The sequence below is a fragment of the Molossus molossus genome, unplaced genomic scaffold, assembly GCF_014108415.1.
Source record: "Molossus molossus isolate mMolMol1 unplaced genomic scaffold, mMolMol1.p scaffold_m16_p_8, whole genome shotgun sequence".
In the NCBI taxonomy this organism is placed as follows: domain Eukaryota; kingdom Metazoa; phylum Chordata; class Mammalia; order Chiroptera; family Molossidae; genus Molossus; species Molossus molossus.
The window spans coordinates 45923805-45943274 of NW_023425402.1; the positions used below are offsets into that span (position 1 = coordinate 45923805).

The 19470-nt window shown below is 37.9% G+C and overlaps 1 protein-coding gene across 7 annotated transcripts in view; it reads right to left on the bottom strand.

The window, feature by feature from the left end:
* The window catches only part of SNAP91 (synaptosome associated protein 91), a 130470-nt gene that overhangs the window by 19481 nt on the left and 91519 nt on the right, over window positions 1-19470 (bottom strand). For 5 of the 7 annotated variants that reach the window (XM_036247944.1, XM_036247945.1, XM_036247946.1 and 2 more), the window contains 4 exons: window positions 19038-19121; window positions 17716-17799; window positions 11158-11292; window positions 9379-9528 (listed from right to left, as the gene is read on the bottom strand). In XM_036247944.1, the coding sequence (XP_036103837.1) occupies window positions 9379-9528; window positions 11158-11292; window positions 17716-17799; window positions 19038-19121 (453 nt within the window). The remainder of the gene's footprint in view (window positions 1-9378; window positions 9529-11157; window positions 11293-17715; window positions 17800-19037; window positions 19122-19470) is intronic. The other 2 variants (XM_036247948.1, XM_036247947.1) reach the window with 1 other exon arrangement.

A 19470-nucleotide genomic window follows, 5' to 3' on the forward strand; every position in this document is an offset into this window, starting at 1 on the left:
ACTCTGCCTGTGTCTTTCCCCCACAACCCAGCTGTGCATCCTTACTGTGCTGCTGTGATAAATCTCAGCAGTGGGTACAAACATGTGCTGAGTACCTTGAGTCCTTCTAGTGAATCTATGAATGTGAGGGTGGTCCTGGGGATCCTGACACAACTGGCTTAATTACTCTCCTCTAATCTCAGTTCATTTATTAAGTCAGCAAACATGTATTGAACCCCTACACATACCAGGCACTGTTCTAAATGCTTGGGTTATGTTAGTGAAGGAAAAAGAAATCCCAATCCTGGAGGAACTTAAATTCTAATGGAGTGAGATGGCTGATAAAACAACAAACATAAAATAATAAAAATGTAAATGATGTAGGTTGCCAGAAGGTAAAATGGAAAGCCTATGGAAAAATGAAAAGGAAGAGCAGGGTAAGGGAATCTGGTGGGGTAGGGTGATAGTGAGGGGCAGGCAGTGTCACAGAGCATGCTGAGGGCAGGGCTAAGGGAGAAGCTGAGACTTGTGCAAAGCCGAGCAGAGATCTGGGGGAAGAGTTGTCTAGGCTGTCATATGGCGCACTCTCTGCCTAACGATAACCCTGCTTAACATTTCTAGAAACTGCCAACTGCTTTCCACAGCAGCTGCCGATGTTGCCTTCTCACCAGCGATGTCAGAGGGTTTTAATTTCTCCACATCCTCATCACACTGGTTATTACCTGTCTCTTTCATGACAGACATCCAAATGGGTGAGAAGTGCTATCTCACTGTGGTTTTGATATGCATTCTACAGGTGAATGCTGTTGCATAGTTTTTCATGTGCCATATATTCTTTGGAGAAACATTTATTTAAGTTTTGACTATTTTTAAATTGGGTTATTGGTCTTTTCATTATTGAGGTGTAATGGTTTTTGTTTATTCTGGATACAAGTCCCTTATCAGATAGATGATTTCTCCCACCCTGTTGTTTGTTTTTCACTTTCTTGACGGTATCACTTGGAGAACAGTATTTTTCATCCTGACATAGTCCTATTGAAATATTTTTTTCTATTGTTGCCTGTGCTTTTGGTGTCTTATCTAAGAACATTACCTAATTCAAGGTTATGAAAATTTATTCATACCTTTTCTTCTAAGAATTTTATAGTTTTGGCACCTGCTTTTAGTTCTATGATCCATATTGAATTAATTATTTTAAAGTAAGCAAGGAGTCCAATTTTATCCTTTGAATGTGGCTGTCTAGTTGTCTCAGCACCATTTCTTGAAAACACAATTCTTTCCCCATTGAACTGTCCTGGCACCTTTGTTGAAAATTAGTTGACCAGATTGATGCAGATTTACTTCTAGACTGTCATTTTATTCCATTGATATACTTATCCCTGTGTAGGATCACCTGTCAGAATTGCTGTAGCTTTGTAGTAAGTTTTGAAATCATGAAGTGTGAATCTTACAAAGTTATTCTTTTTAAAAAAATTATCTTTATTGCCTTGGCCAGTTTGGCTCAGAGGTTGGAGCGTCGGCCCGTGGACCAAACAGTTGCGGGTTCATTTCTGGTCAAGGGCATGTACTTCAGTTGCGGTTCGTCCCTGGCCCTGGTTGGGTCATGCACGAGGGAACCAGTAAATGTGTCTTTCTCACATCGATGTTTCTCTCTCTCTCCCCTTTCCCCCCATTCTATCTAGAGATAAATGGGAAAACAGTATCCTCGGGTGAATATTTAAAAAAATAAATCTTTATTGTTAAAAGTATTACAGATGTCTCCCCTATTTTCCCCCACTGACCCCTCCTCCCCATTCCTCCCTCCCCAGCCTTCACCACACTGTTGTCTGTGTCCATTGGTTACACATATATGCATATAAGTTCTTTGTTTATCTCAAAGTTATTCTTTTTTTATTCAAGATGTTTTAGTTATTCTGATTTCCTTGCAATTTCTACATGAATTTTACACTCAGCTTCTTAATTTCTGTAACAAAGAGTAAGCTGGAGTATTTTTCCCCCAATTTTTATTAATTTATTTTTGTTATAGATGTTTTTCCTTTTCCCCTTTGACCCTCTCCTCCCCATCCTGCTCCCCACCCACACCCTTGGCTTTGTTGTCTCTGTCCATTGGTTATGCATACATGCATATAAGTTCTTTGGTTCATCTCATCCATCCCCTCTGCCCCCCTACTCTGAGGTTTGTCAGTCTGAACCATACTCCTTTCTATGTCTTTGGATCTATTTCATTCATCAGACCACCTTGTTCATTATATTCCACAAATAAGTGAGATCATATGGTATTTGTCTTTCTATGATTGGCTTATTTTGCTTAACATAATAGTCTCAAGGACCCTCCATGATGTCTCAAAGGATAAGAGATCTTTCTTTCTTACAGCTGCATAGTATTTCATCATATATATGTACCACAGCTTTTTTATCCATTCATCTACTGATGGACACTTGGGCTGTTTCCAGATCTTAGCTATTGTAAATAGTACTGCTATGAACATACGGGTACATATATTCTTTCTGGTTGGTGTTTCAGGCTTCTTAGGATATATTCCTAGAAGTGGGATCACTGGGTCAAATGGCAATTCAATTATTAATTTTTTGAGGAAACACTATACTGTTTTCCATAGTGGCTACACCAGTCTGCATTCCCACTAGCAGTGTACTGGAGTCCCCTTTTCTCCACACCCTTGCCAACACTTGTTGTTTGATGATTTGTTGATGGTGGCCATTCTGACAGGTGTGAGGTGAAACTCATAGTTGTTTTAATTTGCATCTCTCTGATGATTAGTGACATTGCGCATTTCTTCATATGTCTCTTGACCATTTGTATGTCCTTTTAGGAGAGGTATCTATTTAGGTCCTCTGCCCGTTTTTTAATTGGGTTCTTTGTCTTCCTTTTGTTGAGTTGTATGAACATTCTATATATTTTGGAAATCAACCCCTTATCTGATGTATCATTGGTGATTATTCTGTCCCATACAGTGGGTTCCCTTTTCTTTTTGGTGGTTGTTTCTTTTGCTGTGCAGAAGCTTTTAGTTTGATGTAGTCCCACGTGTTTGTTTTTTCCTTTGTTTCTGTTGCCTTAGTTGATGTATCAGTGAAAATTCTGTTGCGTATGATGTCTGAAATTTTGTTGCCTACATTTTCTTGTAGAATTTTTATGGATTCATGAGTCACATTTAAGTCTTTTATCCATTTTGAGTTTATTCTTGTGTATGGTGTAAGTTGATGGTCTAGTTGCATTTTTTTGCATGTAGTTTTCCAATTTTCTCAACACCATTTATTAAAGAGGCTGTCTTTACTCCATTGTATGCTCTTGGCACCTTTATCAAATATTAATTGAGTGTAATGTTTTCAGTCAATTTCTGGGTTCTCTATTCTATTCCATTGCTCTATCTGCCTGTTCTTGTGCCAGCACCAGGCTGTTTTGATTACAGTGGCTTTGTAGTATAACCTGATATCTGGCATTGTGATCCCACCTACTTTGTCCTTCTTTTTCAAGATTGCTGTGGCTATTTGGGGTCTTTTTTGGTTCTACAAACTTTTGAAGTACTTGTTTTAGTTCTGTAAAATACGTCATTGGTATTTTGGTGGGAATTGCATGGAATCTATAGATTACTTTGGGTAGTATCGACATTTTAATGATGTTAATTCTTCCAATTCATGAACAAGGTATGTGCTTCCACTTTTTTATATCTTCCTCTATATCTTTTTTCAATATCCTGTAGTTTTCTGCAAATAAGTCCTTTACTTTTTTGGTTAAGTTTATTGCTAGATATCTTAATTTTTTGCTGCAATGGTAAATGGAATTTTTTAAAATTTCTCTTTCTGTGAGTTCATTATTGGTGTATAAGAATGCCATCAATTTCTTGATGTTAATTTTATATCCTCTACTTTGCTGAATTCGTTTATTAAACCTAGCAGATTTTTGATGGAGTACTTAGGGTTTTCTATGTATAATATCATGTCATCTATGAATAATGACAGTTTCACTTCCTCCTTTCCAATTCGGATCCCTTTTATTTTTCTTCGTGTCTGATTGCTGTGGCTAAGATTTCTAGTACTATGTTAAATAAGAGTGGCAAAAGTGGGCAGCCCTGTCTTGTTCCTGTTCTTAAAGGAAATGTTTTTAGTTTTTGCCCATTGAGTATGATGTTGGCTGTAGGTTTTTCATATACGGCCTTTATTATGTCGAGATATGATAGCTCTATTCCCACATTGCTGAGCGTTTTTATGAGAAATGGGTGCTGAATTTTGTTGAATGCTTTTTCAGCATCTATTGATATGATCATATGGTTTTCATCATTCATTTTGTTTATGTGGTGTAGCACGTTATTTGATTTGCGAATATTGTATCAGCCTTGCATTCCTGGGATGAATCCCACTTGGTCATGGTGAATAATTTTTTAAATGTATTGCTGGATCCAATTTGCTAGTATTTTGTTCAGGATTTTGGCATCTATGTTCATCAGGGATATCAGCCTGTAATTTTCTTTCTTTGTAGTGTCTTTTCATAGTATTTGTTAACGATCCTTTGTATTTCTGTGGTGTCAGTTGTCACTTCTCTTTCATTTCTAATTTTGTGTATTTGGGTTCTCTCTCTTTGTTTCTTGGTGAGTCTAGCTAAGGGTCCATCAGTCTTATTTATCTTTTTGAAAAACCAGCTCTTTGTTTCATTGATCCTTTGAATTGTTTTTTTGGTCTCTATGTCATTTATTTCTGCTCTGATCTTTACTATTTCCTTTCTTCTATTTGCTCTGGGGTTTTCGTTTTATTTGCTTTCTAGTTCTTTAAGTTGTGAGATTAGATAGTCAATTAGAAATTTTTCTTGTTTCTTCTTTTTCTTAATTTTTTTTTTTTAATTCTCACTTGAGGACATTTTTGCATTTATCTTCAAATAGAGTGGGAGGGAGAGAGAGAGGAAACAAGAGAGAGAAACATCAATGTGCGAGAGACACATCAACTGGTTGCTACCCACATGGCCCCAACCGGGGCTGGGGACAAATTGCAACTGAGGTACATGCCCTTAGCGGGAACCGAACCCAGGACTTTCTGGTCCATGGGCTGATGCTCCAACCACTGAGCCAAACCAGCCAGGGCTTTTCTTGTTTCTTGAGGTAGGCCTGTAGAGCTATGAACTTCCTTCTCAGAACTGGTAAGCTGGAATATTGATAGAGTGTGCAGGTAATATTTTTTCAGTTTTAGAATATATTTTAATTGAAAATATTAACTTATAGTAAAATTCACTGGGCTTTTGGGGTGGGTTGGTATATTCCTATAGATTTTGATAAATACACAGGTTTGTGTAATTGTCACTACAGTCAGGATACACGGCAATTTAATTACTCAAAAATATTTTTTCTTGCTGTCCTTGGAAATAAAAGCTTTTCCTTACTCCTAATCCTGGCCATCACTGATATATTCTTTTTTTTTTATCCTCACCCGAGGACATTTTTCCATTTATCTTCAGGAAGATTAGAAGGGAGGGAGAGAGAAAGAGAGAAACATCAATGAGAGAGAGACATATCAACTAGTTGCCTCCTGTGTGACCCTGACCAGGGCTGGGGATGAACTGCAACAGATGTACGTGCCCTTGGCTGAGTCAAACCAGCCAGGGAAGATGTTTTTCTTTTTAAAAATTGAGTGGTTAGAGCATCAGCCTGCGGACCAGAGAGTCCCAGGTTTGGTTCCCACTAAGGGCGTGTACCACTATTGTGGTTTGTCCCTGGCCCTGGTTGGGGTTGTGCAGGTGGCAGCCAGTCAATGTGTTTCTTTCACATTGATGTTTCTCTTTCTTTCTCTCCCTCCACTTTATCTGAAGATAAATGAAAAAAGTGTCCTTGGGTGAGGATAAAAAAAAAAATTGAGTCATTCTAATGGGTGTATTAGTGAGTGAGATTTCTAAAAAGATTGATATATTATAATTCACATAACATAAAGTTCATAGTTTTAAAGAGTAAACTTCAGTGCAAGAAGTATGTTCACAAGGTTGTGAAACCATCACCACACTCTAATTCTAAAATATATATATATATTTTTTTATCCTCACCCGAGGACATTTTTCCATTTTTTGTACAGATAAAGTGGGAGGGAGAGAGAGGAAGAGAGAGAGAGAGAGAGAGAAACATCGACGTGAAGGGACACATCGAGTGGCTGCCACCCGCACGACCAACCAGGGCCGGGGACAAACTGCAACCAAAGTACATGCCCTTAGCGGGAACTGAACCCGGGTCTCTTCGGACCGCAGGCCGACACTCTAACCACTGAGCCAAACCAGCCAGGGCTAATTCTAAAATATTTTCATCATCCAAAAAAGGATCCCCATATCCTTAGTCGTCTCTCCCATTCCCTCCTGCCCCAAATTTTGGACCACTTCCGTTTCTAAAGATTTCTGTTTCTAAAGATTTTCTTGTTCTGGACATTTCATATAAATGGAATTATATACTATAAAGTTTTGGTGTATGTTGGGTTTCTTCCACTGAGCAAACTATTATCAAGGTTCATCTATGTTGCAGCAGGTATCATGATTTTACTTCTTTTTATGGCTGAATAATTATTTTATGGATATACCAAATTTTGCTTATCCATTTATTTATTAGTTGATGGACATTTGGGTTGTTTCCACTTTTTGGTAATTATGAAAATTGCTGTTATAAATATTTGTGTATAAGTCATGTTGACATATACATTCAGTTCTCTCGGATGCACGCCTATGAGTGGAATTGCTGGGTCATATGGTAAGTCTATGTTTAACTTTTAAAGAATTACAAGACCATTTCTAAAGTGGCTGCATCATTCTACTTTCCTACCAGCAATGGTTGGGAGTTCTAATTTCCCTACGTCCTAGCCAACACCTGTTACTCTCTTTTTGATTATGGCATTCCTAGTGAGTGTGAAGTGCTCTGTCATTGTGGTTTTGATTTGCATTTTCCTTATGGCCAATGGCATTTAACATCTTTCATATTCTGGTGGGCCACTTGTATATATCTTTTGGAGAAATGTTTATTCAAATCCTTTGCCAATTTTTAAATTAAGTTGTCTTTTTATTCTTGAATTGTAAGAGTTCTTTAATATTATGGATACAAGTCCCATATGAGATATATGATATGGAAATATTTCCTCTCATTCTATGGTTGTTTTTTCACTTTCTTAATGGTATCATTCATAACAAAAGTTTTTCATTTTGATGCATTTTCATTAATTTATTTTTTATTTGATTGACAATTTTTGGTATTATATCTAAGAAGTCACTGCCTAATCCTAGGTCATGAAGATGTATACCTAGGCTTTGTTGTTGTTTTTTTCTGAGAGTTTTATAGTTTTATCTCTTCTACATTTTGAATTGAATTTTGTGGATGGTATAAGAAAGAGGCCCAACTTCAGTCTTTTGTATGTGGCTATTTAGTTGACTTGCACTTTTTTTTTTTTATCCTCACCCGAGGACATTTTTCCACTTTTTGTTCAGATAGAGTGGGAGGGAGAGAAAGGAAGAGAGAGAGAGAAACATCGATGTGAAAAGGACATATCGAGTGGCTGCCACCCACATGACCAACCAGGGCTGGTGACAAACTGCAACTGAGGTACACGCCCCTTGCAGGAACCGAACCCAGGTCTCTCTGGACCGCAGGCCGATGCTCTAATGGCTGAGCTAAACTGGCCAGGGTGACTTGCACTTTTTTAAATAGACTGTCTTTTCCCATTCTAAATGGTCCTGCCAGCCTCGTAGAAAATCATTTAACAATATATGTGAGGCTTATTTCTGAGCTCTTCATTCTATTCTAATGGTCAATTTTTCTATCTTTACCAGTACCATTTGTCCTGATTACTCTAGCTTTGTAGAAGTTTTGATATTAAAAAGTGTGTTGCTTTGGCTGCTTTGGCTCAGCGGTAGAGCCTCAGCCCACGGACCAATGAGTCACAGGTTCAATTTTGGCCAAGGACACATACCTCAGTTGCGGTTTGTCCCCGGATCTGGTTGGGGTCGTGTGGGAGGCAACCAGTCGATGTGTCCCTCTCACATCGATGTTTCTCTCTCCCTTTCTCTCCCTGTCTCTCCCTCCCACTCTATCTGAAGATAAACCAAAAATATCCTCAGGTGAAGATTAAATAAATAAATAACCAGAAAAGGCAAAACTTAAAAAATGTGCTTCTTTAAATTTGTTCTTTTTATCAAGATGGTATAGCTATTCCTCTAGTAGGTCAGCTTTCTTCACCTGAGATCATTCTCAAAGGTGGCTGGCATCTGTGGGCTGTGTGCTGAGGGAACTCTCAGCAGCTAGAGGTAAAAATCCTCTATTTCTGAAGGAGGATCTCGGCAGGACATTACAGTGTCCAGCAAAAGCAGTTACCACTGCAGACTATCTATCAGTGAGATAATATTTTAGAGTAGGAAGAAAAACTCAAATAACCTCTCCATGGGTGTCATCAAAGCATTTTCATGGATGATGAATGGAAAACAAAAGTATGTCCATAGGAAAATGCATAGAAACAGTCTGTATAAATTATATGCTAAACTTTTGATATAGCCTTGAGTAAAGTGAAAGATATCTGCAATGCTAAACCCATTCACCTTAATAAAAAGAAAATCAAATGCAGAGTTGAAATAAAAGGCCAGTCTTCATCATAGCTGCCCTCACCTCCTAGGACTCTCCACTTCACTTACCTAGCTCCAGCCACTAGTCTGCTTGATGTTCCATGAATGGGCCAGGCAACCTTCTGCCCCAGGGCCTTTGCACTGGCTGTCTCCTTAGCCTGCAAATGTTCTCCTTCAGATATCCATACAGTTCATTCCTTTACCTTCAAATTTTTGCTCAAAGTTTATCTTTTCACTGAGGCCTACTCTAACTCCCACTCTGTAGCATTCTCTATCTCTCTTTGCCTGTTGTTTTTTCCCCAGTACACTTACCACCTAACATACTATAGAATGTATTTATGTGAAGATGTTTAATGTATGTTTTTGCCCTTTCAGAGCACCATAAAAACAAAAATGTATGCCTGTTTTGATCACTCATTTTATCTCTAGAGCCTGGAAGAATGCCTGGTACTCAATAAACAGTATTTGTTGATTGAATAGTTGATGCACTTGGATGCTCAATTAGTAAACATATTGCATTTAAGTTACTCTATGTAAAATGAAAAATTAAGTGCCTATTGTACACAATGCACCTGACTGCATACTTGCATATGCTCTCTAACTACACCTTTGGTAATTTACAATGGCATGGGTGTTCCCGTGAGACTATGTCACAGACGCTGCTTATCTTCCAAGGAACTGTACTGGGTGAAGCACCAGGAATTTCTGCCCTTTCCTTAATACAGTCACCCACAAGTGAACCCAGAAACAGTACCTATGAAAAGACAGGGAAAAAAATCACACGTGATTCAATTAGATCAGACTATATTACTCACTGCCTACTAAGCTGGCAAGAGACGAGTCAAGATCACTCCCAAGGGCTTTGCTTGCGGCCACTGCAGGACTGGGAGGTACCATTGAGATGGGTGCAGGCTGCCCAGTTGGTGCCATGGTTGGCATTAGAAGATCACCTAGACCATCAAACACTGGAAATCAAATAGATCAGGTTCAGAATAATTGAAAAAAAAAAAAAAGACCATATGGAAAATTAAAAGCAAACTGTCTTTTAAAAAACTATGGAAACAAGTGAATATACAATCATATAAAAGAAGGCTTGTAATTCACACTTATCATGGCCATAACACCAAAAAGAACAACTCTACATATGTCTACTCATAAGATATGGAAATACTAATGAACATGAACAAAGATGGGAAAAAAATCTGTGTAATGTACAGGAAAGAGCACAGACTTTGGAGTCAGAATTACGCTCAAACTCAGCTGCATGTCTCACTAGCGGTGTGTCTGAGAAAGTTACTGTCTGAGCTTTAGTTTCCTCATCTGTAAGTGGGGAGAGTGTCACTGCTACATGGCTTTGTTGTGAAGATTAAATTAGATAATAGATGTCACGTCTTTACTATAATTTTTGTTCTATATAGGCACCCAATAAATGCTAGCCATAGTTACTCATTAAAAGCTATCACTAAAACACTTTTTATTAAACATGGTAGTGATTTCTGAAAGCTTAAATGGTTTACTATAAAATCCTACCATGCTTACTTTTAAAATAATTCTTAAATGAGAAAAGAAGGCTGAATCTCCTAGTTTCCTATGAGATCAGGGACTGATCTAATGGTCAATATCTAGTCATAAGTATCTGAGAAATAGTTGACCATATTTTAGAAGTAAGAATTTTAATTTTTTTCTCCCAGTATGGCAATCACTTTTGGTTCTAACTTTAAGGACATATTTAAAGTAAACACTATTTCAGTAATAGAAATCATGCCATTATTAATGGTTCCTGATTACTACGTAACTAATTACTACCCGTCTAGTTCCTAGAAGACAGAAAGACCATTTAAAATGCAGACTTATAGGATTTGTATGTTATTGCCTAACATGTCAAAAATTTTGTGGTTGTTGATTTCTATATTAAAAAACTATGCATATTTACCATACATACTACTATACAATGATTCTAAATTGAAAAACAACAGCATTCAACTAGGCACTGGCAATGGAAGCAACCAAATTGTCAGGCAGGGGATATATTTAGGGTGTTTCTGAAACACATTGAATTGCCAAAAACTCACCAATTGAAAATTTGTAGGAAGGACCCAGCATGGGAAGAGTAGAATGGAAGAGAATACAAACAAAATGACAGCAGGATGAAAGGTTAAAGGCAGGCAAAGAATACTATTTGTGTCTCAACTTCATAAAACCAAGAACCATGCAAGCTTCAGAGGGTATAAGCAACAGCAGGGGGAGCGTTCACACATTCAAATACTGGACAAAGATTTAGTACATAGTACTTGTTTTCCCTAAACCATCTCTAAACCCTGTGCATGTAAGCTTATGCAAACAGATGGTGTGAATGTTAAGTTAGATTTCTGCAAAAAATTAGAAACAGAGAAAGGGATTAAAGGTTATTCTTAAAGCTACCAAAATGTACTGAAACTATTTACTTAAGTTACTGAATGAGAGATTTACTGAAAAGGTTTAAAACCAGGTCATCACTCAATATTGTGTAGACATTTCCTGATATCATACTAACCTTAGACGGTTTATTTTATAATCAGAACAAATGAAAAGACTGTTTGAAAACCACTTCTCACCTGACGGATCAAAGGAGCTGCTGCTAGAAGTTGAAGGCGTTGTTCCAAAAGCTGCCTCAAAATTGGGCTGTAGCAGGTTATTCTGAGCTGGAGTCACTGGTGATGGAGAAGGGGCCATGAAAGAACCCCCAAATCCTAGAAAAAAAAGTAGTTCCAGAAAAATATAAGCAGAAACAACTAAACATGGGTAAACGCCATAACAACAGAGTCAGAAAAAGTTACAGAAGATCGAAAAGGAATTGAGTGCATGTAGATAAAAGAAGTCAATGACACCTGGGAAGTTGGTTTTCTAAAAGCTTTTCAAGTATCTTGACATCTGTCATATATTAATGAGGGATTTAAGTTAATTGGAAATAAGATAGCACACAAGAATATAGACCTTTGCTAAAGAACCTGCAGTCACCAAATCTATTATAGTAGAAAACCAAATCTATTATAGTAGAGTACACAAAGCTAAGACTGTCTCACTAGAGTTAAAATTCAGATAATTATTTTCATTGTATTTAAATTTTGTTCCTTCAAATCACAATACCAGGCAGTTAGAAAATGCTTGTTTATACACATAGAACCAGTATAATAATACAATACAAATCAAAAGAATACGCATGCATTCTTTCTGCCACCAAATCCTTTTTAATATCGTTCATGTGTTCTAGTCCCACTGTTGTTACTGCCAAGTCTAGGCTCTCCCAGTACTGCTCTCAGGATTCCTAGTCACCCAGGAGGCTTCTAGTGTGACCTTCCTCCCATCTAGTCCCTGTAGTGCATCCAGAGTGATTTTCCTGAGTGGAAAATGTTGACAAAGTTACTTGCCTAAAATCCTTCACTGGATTCCCACACCCTCCAGATTCATAGAGTGCAGATTCCTTTGTACAGCAATCAAGCTCTTCGGTCTCTGGCTCCCTCCCCATCCCTGCAAACTAGTTGCTGCTTATTGCACCATCTAGAGTCAGGTGCCTGCTCTGGGAGGGCTTCCTTGCCTTATATTGCTATCAGCTACAACCACCCCTACCCCACCCATGCCAAGTACGACTAAGTTATGTGCTCTGCCTCTGTGTCCTCAGCACCTGGCACATATCTCCACCCAAACTTCATCATAATTCTTTAAAAAGCAAGACCTTTTTATTGGTTATTAGAGAGAGAGGAAGGGAGAAGGAGAGAGAGAGAATGTTTTGATGTGAGAGCAAAACATTGATCAGCTGCCTCCTGCATGACCCCAACCAGGGATTGAACCTGCAACCCAGGCATGTGTACTGACTGGCATCGAACTGGCAACCCTTTGGTGCATGGGACGATCTCCAACCAACTGAACCACACTGGCCAAGGCTCCATTATAATTCTTTATTCTTACCTCCATACCCCCACCCACCCCAGAGTTGGTCTCTTGATGCCAAGAGTTATGTCTTTTTTCTCACCTTTTCCACTAGCAGTCAGACAGCGCCTGAAACGCTGTCATTCAGGTTTACTGAATGAAGGAAACTTCTGAATATAAAAGGTGAGGAGAAATCAGACTATTATAAAGTAAGCAAGCCTTAAATTAAATATGTATCTTTTGACTGCTAGAAGCAAATGATTTCTCTCCACCAACAGACAGAAGTAAAGCTCATCTGTATTGCTTCTGTATAAAAATATGCAACCTGTGAAGGGAGTGACTTCTTAATATGGACTTAGATGATGTTCTGTTATCAAAGAATGTATTATTACCACAAGTCTTTTTATATTCAGTTTGGGTATGTATATTCCTTTCTAATCTAGCTACATCTTCTCTTCTTCAGAAACTGCTTACAAAAAACCAAACAGGAATGCTTTGAAAAATCCTTAAGCTTACATTCCATAAAAACCAATTTATAAGTTTGAAAACGGCTTCCATCGAAATTCTTTGGCTACTATTTTCTAAAGCAGGCAATAATGTTCAAGTCTGTTGCTGCTGGAAATTGCTATGGATTTGGGTTTAAACTTTTCCTTGTATATGTATAAAAAAGTGTAATTTGAAAAACTGTCACCTATTAGAAGATGGCCTTTGACATTCACAGTGGCTACTTGAAGTGATTTTAGTATTTGAGTGACATAAGCATTATGGAACTTCCCTAACTGAAGAAAAGACATTCTTTCTACTTTTAAGAACTAATATCAGTATGAAGCAAAGATGGGCTGACAGCAATTATTTTTGTGGGTGGGACCATTTTGGTTTTAGGGAGATTGGTTAATGCTGACTTTTTTGAAACATCCCACACCTCAAAGTGGTTAATTTAGGCAATTGTTCTATGGTATGGTTCTCCTTATTATAGCTGAATGTGGAGAAAACTGTATTTGACTCTCAGTTTCCTAAAAGTTGGCCAAGAAAAGACAATATGTTCTAGAATCCCATCATATTAGTGTTGGGAAGGGCCTTAGGGTCATCTGATTCCATGCTGGAAGAAGGGATGCAAAGAAAAGTTAACATCTACCCAAGATTCAGTAGTAGAAAGAGAAAAATATGTGCATTTACACAGGGCTCATTTGCTTAGTGCTACTGAATTTCATAAGATAAGTAGATCTCATTCATTGGTTTATAAATAACACCATTCAATGAAAAAAGTAGTGCCTTCTCTAAGACAGTGAAGGGTAGACTCAAATTGCCATGATGCTCACCAAGTGCCTGGCACTGTTCTATGCATTTACTAGGTCAAAGCACATGAATTGTCAATATTTGACCAGTTTGGTCACATAAAAACAGCAATTTACACCGTTCAATCTAAAACATACATTAACTCATTTAATCCTAACACCAACTCCATGAAGTTCCACAGATGAGGGAACTGAGGCCTGAGAGTTAAGTAATTTGCCCAAGGTCAAATGATGGCAAATGCAGAGCCAAGATTCCATGCTGGAATCTCCTAGGTCCTGTTTCTTCACCATAATGCTCCCCAGCCTCTTTCCCACAGCCAGGAGTAACGCCAGACTTGTACCTTATGAAGTAGGTGCCCTCAAACACCTAGACCAATTAAAAAGATATAAAGTGAGCCTGGCCAGTGTGGCTCAGTGGTTGAGCATCCACCCATGCACTAAGCGGTCACCAGTTTGATTCCCAGTTGGGTACATGCCCAGATTGTGGGCCCGATTCCCAGTGGGGGGCATGCAGGAGGTGGCCAATTGATGTTCTCGCTCATTGATGTCTCTCTCTCTCTCTAAAAATCAATAAAGAAAAAAAGATATAAAGTGATATAAAATAATCAACTGATTATCTTAAAGAAAATTTCCATCACTATACTCTTAATGAAGAGCTAAACAAGAAAAATTTTATTCATCCCATTAAGTGAAAAGTTTTAGAGCCCAGGAACAGAGGTGAATAATAAGAAAAGTGAAACCAGTAATCTGTCTATATGGTTCTAAATTATATTAAGAAACATATTCTATGGAATTGAGAGTAAGGTAGTAAGCAGTAGGCTTCAGAATGTCCTGTAGGCATGTCTGAATTGTCCTATACTGTAACTGGATTGCCAACCACCTTCAGGTGCTCAACCATCTACAGACTCACTGCTTTTTATCACAGATGACCAGTCTTACAAATGTATCTTTCTGAAAGGGAACAGCCTTTGCACTTAAGGAAGATTTATTAATACAGACATATCAAAACTGATAGTCACAACACATCATCTCACTTGGGTCTAGAGAGTGAAAATTTAAAACTGTTGGTAGGTAAACATGCTCCTACACATAAATCTCCCCACACCCACATTTGTTCCCTTATGTTAAAGATGATGTCATTTCAATTATTATCCGTGGTATAATCTGAGATAGTCAATATTTCTAGGAATAATAGCCTGAGAACCTTTCGTCTGACACTTTCAGACTGATTCCAAGCCCCACAGAGGATGAAAGTATTGGTTCTCTGTAGACCTTCCCATTTAGTGAAAATTGTTATTAATTCAACACGGAACATTTTTATATTTTTAAACTTTTTAAAAAAAATCCTCACTCGAGGATATATTTTTCCATTTATTTTCAGATAGAGTGGAGAGTGGGAGAGAGAGAGAAACATCGATGTGAGAGGCACATTGATTGACTGCCTCCTGCACAACCCTGACCATGGCCGGGGATGGAACCACAACTGAGGTACATGCCCTTGACTGGAATCGAACCCGCAACTTTTTGATCCGCGGGCTGACGCTCTAACCTCTGAGAGAACCCCATCCCCCAGGGCTATATTTTTAATTAGCTCAAGGACTTCTATGAGTCTGCTAAAAGTAATTTGTGTTTCATGGTTTATAGAGAATGCAAAAATACAAAGCACCTCATAAGGGTGGTTCTTTGGAATTAAAGATACGATGTAACACATTCCTTTCTTAGCACAGGTTTATGGTGCATTCACCTCAGAATTATGTCTATTATGGAAGAATATAGTTTTTCTGCTTGATGCAACCTCAGAAGTTAGGCATATCCTTCAACACACCTAATCTCCCTTAACAGTCCATTTTTACTTACATCATCCAGAAATCTGTCTATTATCTTTCAAACCTCTATATTTTCAGCTGGTATACATTTGGAGAAGTTTGACAGCTTTACTTTCCACTGTGTGAAATAATATTTCCCTTTATTTGTTATAAACTTAACTCTCAAGTTCCTAGCCAGACACCATCTGAGATATAGGTAATATCTGCATCCTACCAGTAATCTCAGTGACTTGAAGAGAATACTCAGGGAGAAAGAGAGACTTCTTGAATTCTGCAAAAAGCCAGAACATTTGATTTTATATACCATTTCTATCTTAATTATAACTTCAAAGTAAAAATTTATAATCAGTCATCTCATTTTAAAATTGATAAGGTCATTTCCCCCAAACAGCCATTTAAAACTATATTTTTTCAGCCTGTTCAAATCTTATTGCTACACTTAAAAATCTAAATTAAGTGTTCCGATTAGCAAGAGTTTAAAGTTTCTGTGAACAATCTGAAGCCACTATGAAGACTATCTAGACCAGAAGAAAAGCCAGATGAACTAGAATTTTTTTTGCCAAGCAACCAGGTGTGGTTTGTGTTAAATGCATGGCCTCTTATAATAAATCTGCAACTTCCGAAGTCTGCCACGGACCCCGAATCCTCATCATGCAGAAAATACCAGCTGGCAGTCACTGGTATAAAGTGGATTTGGCAAATAGGAGTGTCCTGTTTGCAGAAAAGGATGGGAAAGACACAAAGAATGCCACTGCCCCTAGCAAAGATGATCACATAACCAGTTTGCATTACTGCTGGAAGGAAAGGTCAAGAGTGGGGCGGTGATAACGCCCACCGGTCTCTTGAGGAAATACTTAACCTTACGTCAAATGTCCTATAACTCTGAAGGTTGATGGGGCCATTACTCACTATTACTCCAGGAATGAATGTTCCCTAGACTGGTATACCTGGTGTCAGGATTGTTCATTATACAGGAAAATGGGAGCCAGTCACTAACCCTATCAAGGGCTACATGGCTCGCAGAGAATTTAAGCTGAGAGACTCTAGATTTGGTGGCTTCCTTCTGCGTATGGGACCCATATTCTCACCAGCTCCTTGCTTACCTTAAGATCAAAATGCATCCACTTTGGTGACTGGGGAGGGACAGTGGAAGTTGCATCTGAGTACCTGAGGCCTTTGTGATGCTGTTGCTGTGTTTCCTGCAACGGACCCTTTTAGTGAAGTCGGAGTGAGGTGCACCAGCAGTGTCCTGTGAGTCTGACTGATAACCCGAACCCTAAACTCACTATTTGTGAACTTGCAACTGGCAAGTGTTTTGCCTGTGAAACTCATAATTTCTAGGTCTGGCTACAATTAAGCACACTTTGCCTTGCCCTCGAGAAAGATTAACAGTTGGCTTTCATTGTCTTTGAGCCCTTGAAATATTTCCTTTTATTCTATCTATCCCATCCCAGCAATAAGCAATAATCCTAGGTATTCTGTGCCAATTGTTTCCACAACATAGTCCTTTTGAACTGGGATTACTCCAGGGATTTTCAGATAGAAAAAATGATAAACTGGTTAAAAAGGTGGCAGCAGCTTCAACCCAATGGTAGAAATCTATGAGTTTCTCCTAGTGTGATTCATATATCATAGAATCAATTATCAAGCATAAGCACATTTAAAAATCTTTTTAAAAATTGATTTGAGAGAGAGGAAGAGAGAGAGAAAGAGATTGATTTGTTGTTCCACTTATTTATGCATTCATTGGTTGATTCTTGTATGTGCCCTGACAGGAGATTGGTGTATTGGGATGATGCTCTAACCAACAGAGCTACCTGGCCAGGGCTTAAACCACACTCATATTTCTTCTGTAGTAAATAAAAAGAAACGTGCTACCTAAAAGTAAGGCAGATTAGAAATGTCCATGGAGCCACGGGGGTAGCTTGTTTACAAATGTGATTTTAAGACTAATTTCGTAAAATCCTAGGAAATAATCATCTATTATATAATATCTTGTTTTCTAAGTTCATGTTTCAAAAGGAAAATAACACATGCACCTTAAAAGTTATATAATACCTGTTACTTATAAAAAGATATCCAAACTTCACTTCCACAAAATACCGTTTTATTTTGATTTAATTACCAGCTAGTAGGTCTGCCGATGCTGATGAACTAGAAGCAGCCTGAGGTGCGGGTTGGGGTTCAGAAGAACTAGTTCCAAATGCATCTACCCATTATCCATCGTGCAGCAAAAAAAGTAAAAGAGTGTAAACGGTAAGTACAATAAGTAATGTAAGTGTTTTGCGATAAATGCATAGATATGGAGCTTTGTACAGTGAGCTAGTTGTCTATGGATATGTAAAATAATACAGTGAATTGAATGATGCTCTGATCAGTTTATTCTCTCAAAAAAAGAGTTCTAGAATATTTAAGAATTAACACGTTTGTAAGAGTAAAAGAGTTTTGTTTCTTTTTAAAGAATCAAATTTTGGGACTAAATTCTCTCACTTATCAAAATAGGATCAAAGTGTTAAGAATCTTGCCCAAAGGTACTGAAATAAAATTTTTCCATTTAGAACTCTACTAAACTTTAAAAAAAAAATTTTAACAAACCTCATTCTAGCAGCAGCAGCAACAGCCCTCTTGTACCCATATATCAAGGTTCTGTGTTTACTTGCTACAATTTTTGAGCCTCTGAATGTCAGGGACTGTGACATCTTTGCACACATCATGTACCCTACCTCTCATGGCACACAGACTATTCAACGTGGGTTTAATTTGCTAAGGATGGTATGTTAGTCAATAGCATACACAGGTTTGGATATTCATAAAGAAATCACTCAATCCTGTATTTTTCCTTGTAAATTTACTGGTAACAGAAGATTTTAAATGTATCATCCAAAGTTCAGGAGTTAATGCAGCACATCTCCCTGCCTTCCAATAACATATAAAGGAAGAGGAAAATACATTTAAATCAGCGAAGCACCTTCCACTTCTCTGGAAGGATTTCAAAACAGTAAACTCAACATAAATCAACCCTACAGAATAATGTGTGACATCTAGAGCTTATACTTTCAGTTTTGACTGGCTTATTTGTTTTCAAGTCTGAATTTAGTTAATTTTTATATCGCCTTTGAAAACTTAGAAATGTTGCTTTAGCGACCAGATCGGGATCACGAAGGAAGAACAGAAGGAAACTCTCATGAGCTGATTCTACGTGAGGATGAATGGAAGTTAAAATCACAAAGATCTGGAGTTGTTAGGCCATGCACAAAAACTTATGATTAATGGTGAGGATGAAGATGATGGCAAAGAAATGGAAAATACCTTAAAAACTTAAGTTTACATTTAAGAGATGGAAATAACTTCGCATGGTAAAAACAAACAAACAGTGAAATAGAGATCTATAAACTATTTTGAGGGGGAAAAAAGACTGTTAAGTGGTGAAGGAGGAGAGATACGCACCCCCAAAAAGGTCTATCACCCCTGCAGAATCCACCTTTGCTGGAGAGGCAGTGGTTGCAGGAGCCGGTGATGCAAATGTATCCACTGCAGTGAAGCACACAACAGGAGACATTGTACGTCACCCAAAGGAAAATGAAACCATGAGCCTTGACAAATGGCTTCTTGAGATTTCTTATTTCATAGAAGGCGGTAAGATTGCAGACAATCTTAACAGTTAAGGAAAAGCAAATGAATTGTAAAATACACACTTTCCAGAAGAAAATAAAATTTGACTTCCTGAGGTCAAAGGTTTCAGCGTGAAAAACCAGGTTTTGTCCTTTTATCATGTTCGATTTGAAATATTAACACTTCATTAGTTGGTGATGAGCCAAAGAATGGGATTTTAAAAAGTCATTGTTGAGTTTAAAAGAACTCAAGACAAACCCTCACGTTT